This window comes from Acanthamoeba castellanii (assembly GCF_000313135.1).
Source record: "Acanthamoeba castellanii str. Neff unplaced genomic scaffold scf7180000084679, whole genome shotgun sequence".
Lineage (NCBI taxonomy): Eukaryota > Discosea > Longamoebia > Acanthamoebidae > Acanthamoeba > Acanthamoeba castellanii.
The window spans coordinates 389712-393649 of NW_004457297.1; the positions used below are offsets into that span (position 1 = coordinate 389712).

The 3938-nt window shown below is 51.6% G+C and overlaps 3 protein-coding genes across 3 annotated transcripts in view; all 3 read left to right on the plus strand.

The window, feature by feature from the left end:
• Positions 1-528, plus strand: part of ACA1_374950 (uncharacterized protein) — a gene marked incomplete at both ends in the record, with an annotated part of 1993 nt that extends 1465 nt beyond the window's left edge. The window contains one exon of the mRNA XM_004334371.1: positions 25-528. Within this exon, the coding sequence (XP_004334419.1) occupies positions 25-528 (504 nt within the window). The remainder of the gene's footprint in view (positions 1-24) is intronic.
• Positions 529-1936: 1408 nt separating this feature from the next.
• Positions 1937-2585, plus strand: ACA1_375060 (uncharacterized protein; the record flags this gene model as incomplete). Its single annotated transcript, XM_004334372.1, is given in 5 exon segments — positions 1937-1965; positions 1979-2014; positions 2148-2265; positions 2313-2399; positions 2460-2585. The coding sequence occupies 5 exon segments, from the start codon at positions 1937-1939 to the stop codon at positions 2583-2585; spliced, it is 396 nt and encodes a 131-aa protein (XP_004334420.1).
• A 983-nt stretch (positions 2586-3568) lies between these two features.
• ACA1_375070 (uncharacterized protein) overlaps positions 3569-3938 on the plus strand; it is a gene marked incomplete at both ends in the record, with an annotated part of 1570 nt that continues 1200 nt past the window's right edge. The window contains one exon of the mRNA XM_004334373.1: positions 3569-3745. Within this exon, the coding sequence (XP_004334421.1) occupies positions 3569-3745 (177 nt within the window). The remainder of the gene's footprint in view (positions 3746-3938) is intronic.

Consider the following 3938-nt stretch of genomic DNA (forward strand, 5'->3'; position numbering starts at 1 on the left):
CTGACCTACGGCTCGGTGCTCAAGGCCCGGGGCGACATGGTGCTTCACGGCGGCGATGCCGGTTACAACTTTGCCAACGCGTCCATTACCGGCTACAACGGCGCGACCGCGTTCGAGCTCTATTCATCCGCGCACTTCCACCAGTCCGGCCTGGTGCGCCTCATCGACGGCAGTCAGGGCACGGAGCTTCTCTCCCCGGGGTACTCGGTCGGTGTTAGGCTCGACCAGCTGTCCGAGTGGACGGTGTACCCGTGCGCCGGCGCCGGGCTCGAGATCTCTGACGCGCGCAACGGGACCGACTTCCAGGTGCGCCAACTGTCAACGTTCAGGGACTGCCGCGGGTCAGGCGCCAAGCAGCACTACCCGGAGCCGCTGACCGACGGCTCGGCCGATGGGTCGTGCTCGCCCTGCACCTGCACCGCGGCGCCTTTCAACGCGTGCCCGGACGAGGAGGCCGCCGCGGGGAGTGTGCACGACAACAACTTCGTCGTGGCTTGCCTGCGCGCCTTTGCTGCCCTCCTGCTGTAACTGAAAAACCAGGAGCGGCTCAGTCGACTTAAAAAGCAGCTTAGTCTCTACTGTGCGATTTTTTTGAGACACAAGCATGTTCGTTGTCTGCCATTCTCATGTCAATGATGGCTAGAGCGGCCTCGGCTCCCTCGCCCTCTCCAAGAGCAGCCTCTCATAGAGTGCTTGGTTCCTTGTTGGGGATTGTGTTCAAGTGCATCCATTGTACATTTTTCAGTAACTGACCTTCCTCACTGAGCTGGAGGCATGCCGAGGTGCTGGTGCTGGTTGACCCACACTGATATGAGCCAGTGGCGAAGCAGCAACCCCCTCCAGAAGAATGCAAGAACAGTCTGGTCCACTCACTGCAAATCAGCCATAGAGGTGGACAAAAAGGTGAATGGTGTAAATGTTTCAATTTCATGCAATATTTACAATGCAAAGTAATTGGTTAGAATCAGTAGCTCCTTCACCTACAGACTACAGACCCTGGTGACTGTAGGCTTAGAGTTCTTGTGGGCATGTTTGGTCAGGATGCTTTCACTTGCACTTCCAAGGTTTTCCATGGTTGGCCTCACTGAATTGCTTAAGTTGTGGATGAGGGGGCTGCTTTACAGAATGTTTGGATTGTGCTTTCTTATGCACATGCACATCATCACCTCTGTGTTCAGGCTGCATTGATGAGGATGCAATAGGTCTCTTCCCCACACAGGCATCATTGGTTGGGTGTGGGTGTTGCATTGTGTCAGCTGGGTGCTTCTTCATGAATCATTTTTCATTTATGTTTAGCACTGATAAAGATTGGAAGAGATGGGGACAATCACATAAGCATCAGATGAGTCCCAAAATGGTGACCCACAGGTTGGAGAGGACCTGATGGGCCTGGTTACAGGTGAGGAACTCAAGGAACACAATCTTCCTCCAGTACTGACTTCATATCACCTTCACTTGTTGTTTTACTCACCCCTATTCCCTATAGGCATGACACAAAGGTTGCATGAAGAGAAGGACCAGTTGAGTGCATGTACCCACCAGTTGTATGGTGCTGGGCATGTATAAGCAGAACCAAGGGCTGTAACACCAGTATCTGCACACCCTCCAGAAACAGACTGGTGTCATCAGTCCACTTCTACCAGTTTAATGCACAAAATCTGAATGGAAAATGAGTGGAAGATGCAAGAAAAGACCTTAAATGGGATTGCAGAGGAGATGAACAAGGCATCCAAGGCTGTCCCTCTGTTTCCTGGTAAGCAGTTTTGCCAATTAGATGCAGATTATTAAGTAATGCCCATGCACATGTGAACAAAATGTGCTGGCTTTGAGAACCTTTATTCATCTTGTGAAGGGAAATTGTCACCTTGTGTCTGTCTACTGTCCTGGCAGTGTGGTGGGTGGCTTATAGTGGTGGGCTGTGGTTCATTGCACCATCATGGGAGGCGGGAGAGTATCACTCGTGCTGTGTGTGTGCCAGGTCCAGGAAGCAGCTGGAGGCGCTGCTGGCAGCTGTGTGCCTTCCTCCAGCCTCAATACCTGTATGCACCTATTCATTTCTGGTGGAGTCATCATCACCGCCTGACGCCTGCTAACGACACACCACAAGTCAGTGTCAGGTGGTCTGCTGGAGCTGACTGGTGGTGCAGTGCTCAATGCCTTCATGGTGGTGATGCTGGCCACAAGATTGCCAATGTGTCCAACTCTGGCTACAGTGGCGTGGCCGCGTTTAAGCTAGGTGGCGTGTGCTTCCACCAGTCCGTCCTGGTACGCCTTGTGGTCACCCTTACTTGCTGTTCTCCATTGGTGTTGAGGTCAACCTGGGGTTAGAGTGGATGGTGTACACATGCGCCAGCGCTGGGCTTGAGCTCTCTGACACTTGCAATGGGACTGACTTCCAGGTGCGCCAACTATTGACGGCGCCAAGCAGCACTACCTGGAGCCATTGACTCATCAGACAGGTCATCCTCACTCTGCACCTAGGTGCCATTCAATGTGAGTGCCTGGATGATGAGACTGTGGGGAGCATGCACAACAACAACTTCGTCATGGCTTGCCAGCGCGCCCTTGCCACCCTCCTCCTGTAAGTGAGGAGTGGCTGGCAGCTTCAGGCAGGGGCTACAATTATAACAAGTTTGTGATCCCCAACGAGGACCAGGTGCGCATTGGCTACCTGCTCCTCCTTAGCCATGTTGACACACCCACAGGGTGGTGAGATGGGGTTGTGTACATGTGGAGGGCCAGGTGTGGGTCAGCCACAGTTTTGCCCAATCCCAGGTAGTGGTGGGTCTGTTGATGATGGAGGACTCATGTTGTAGCAGGGCTGATCTTGTGAAGTTGAGTGTGATGGTGGCAATACTGGTGTATGATGGTGGTAGGCCATGGAGGAAGCAAATTATCCACATGGGCTTGAACCTGTAGTTGTTGGTAGTCATCTGTTCAATAAGCATATTGATTTGGTTGATGTAACTGAGGATTGTCTCAGTCTTGCCCACTCAAATATTTGTGAGCTTGGTGAAGTTCCTAATTTTGTGGTTGATGTTTGGGTTTGTCAAAGTCTTGTACACCACTGAGGGTGTGGTACAGTCCTGTGTGAGGGACCATAGAGGACAATTTAGTGAGAGGTTGATTATTGAGAGGATGGTGTTGACACTGAAGGTAGCTGGTGGTGTAATGCCTCTCCTTGAAGATCACAGCCTTGGTTGGGTCATCATTCTTCCTGGTAGTGGTGGCCTTAGTGGGCACCTTGCTTACTGATGCACTGAGGTTCTCTGTGAAGAACAAAGTGATGTTGTTTCAAATGCCAGTATTGATGAAACCATGATAAATGGAGAACTATTGGCTGTGGCATATTTGGCTCAGACCAATTAAAAAATGGCCAAACTTTTCGTCCGGACTTTCGCTAAAATATCCGAATATTTTATGGCGCTTCTTTTTAATAAATGTGATTGGTGGGGACTTGAAGTGTGATCCGTTTGGCGGTTTTTTTGTGTCCAATCATCGGAGCGAGGGAAAGCTTTAAAAAGGGACAAAAAAACGACGCCACGTCAGTGCCACTGCCCCTGCCCGCATGGAGACAACAACAGCCACACCAAGGGAACTCAACGAAGACGACCTCGCCTTTCTAGAACGCTACAGCGCGTTTAGGCGTTCCCAGCACGCTGGTGGCGAGGAGCCGTCACAGGACCAGGAACGGACCCGCCTCCGTCAGCACATCCTCCACCTATGGACCACCTGCCTGGCTGAGGTACGCACAGCGCCAATCAATATTATTTTATGGTCAGCGAAGGAGAAGGTTGTTTCTCTAAAGTTTCCTTCCAGGCAGCCACCATGTACGGATGTGTTCGTCAGCTTTATTTCCTGCAAACCAGAATCGAGAAACATTCCCACTACCCTAATGTGGAGGCCACCATCAAATCGGACCCTGATGCTCGCTTTCT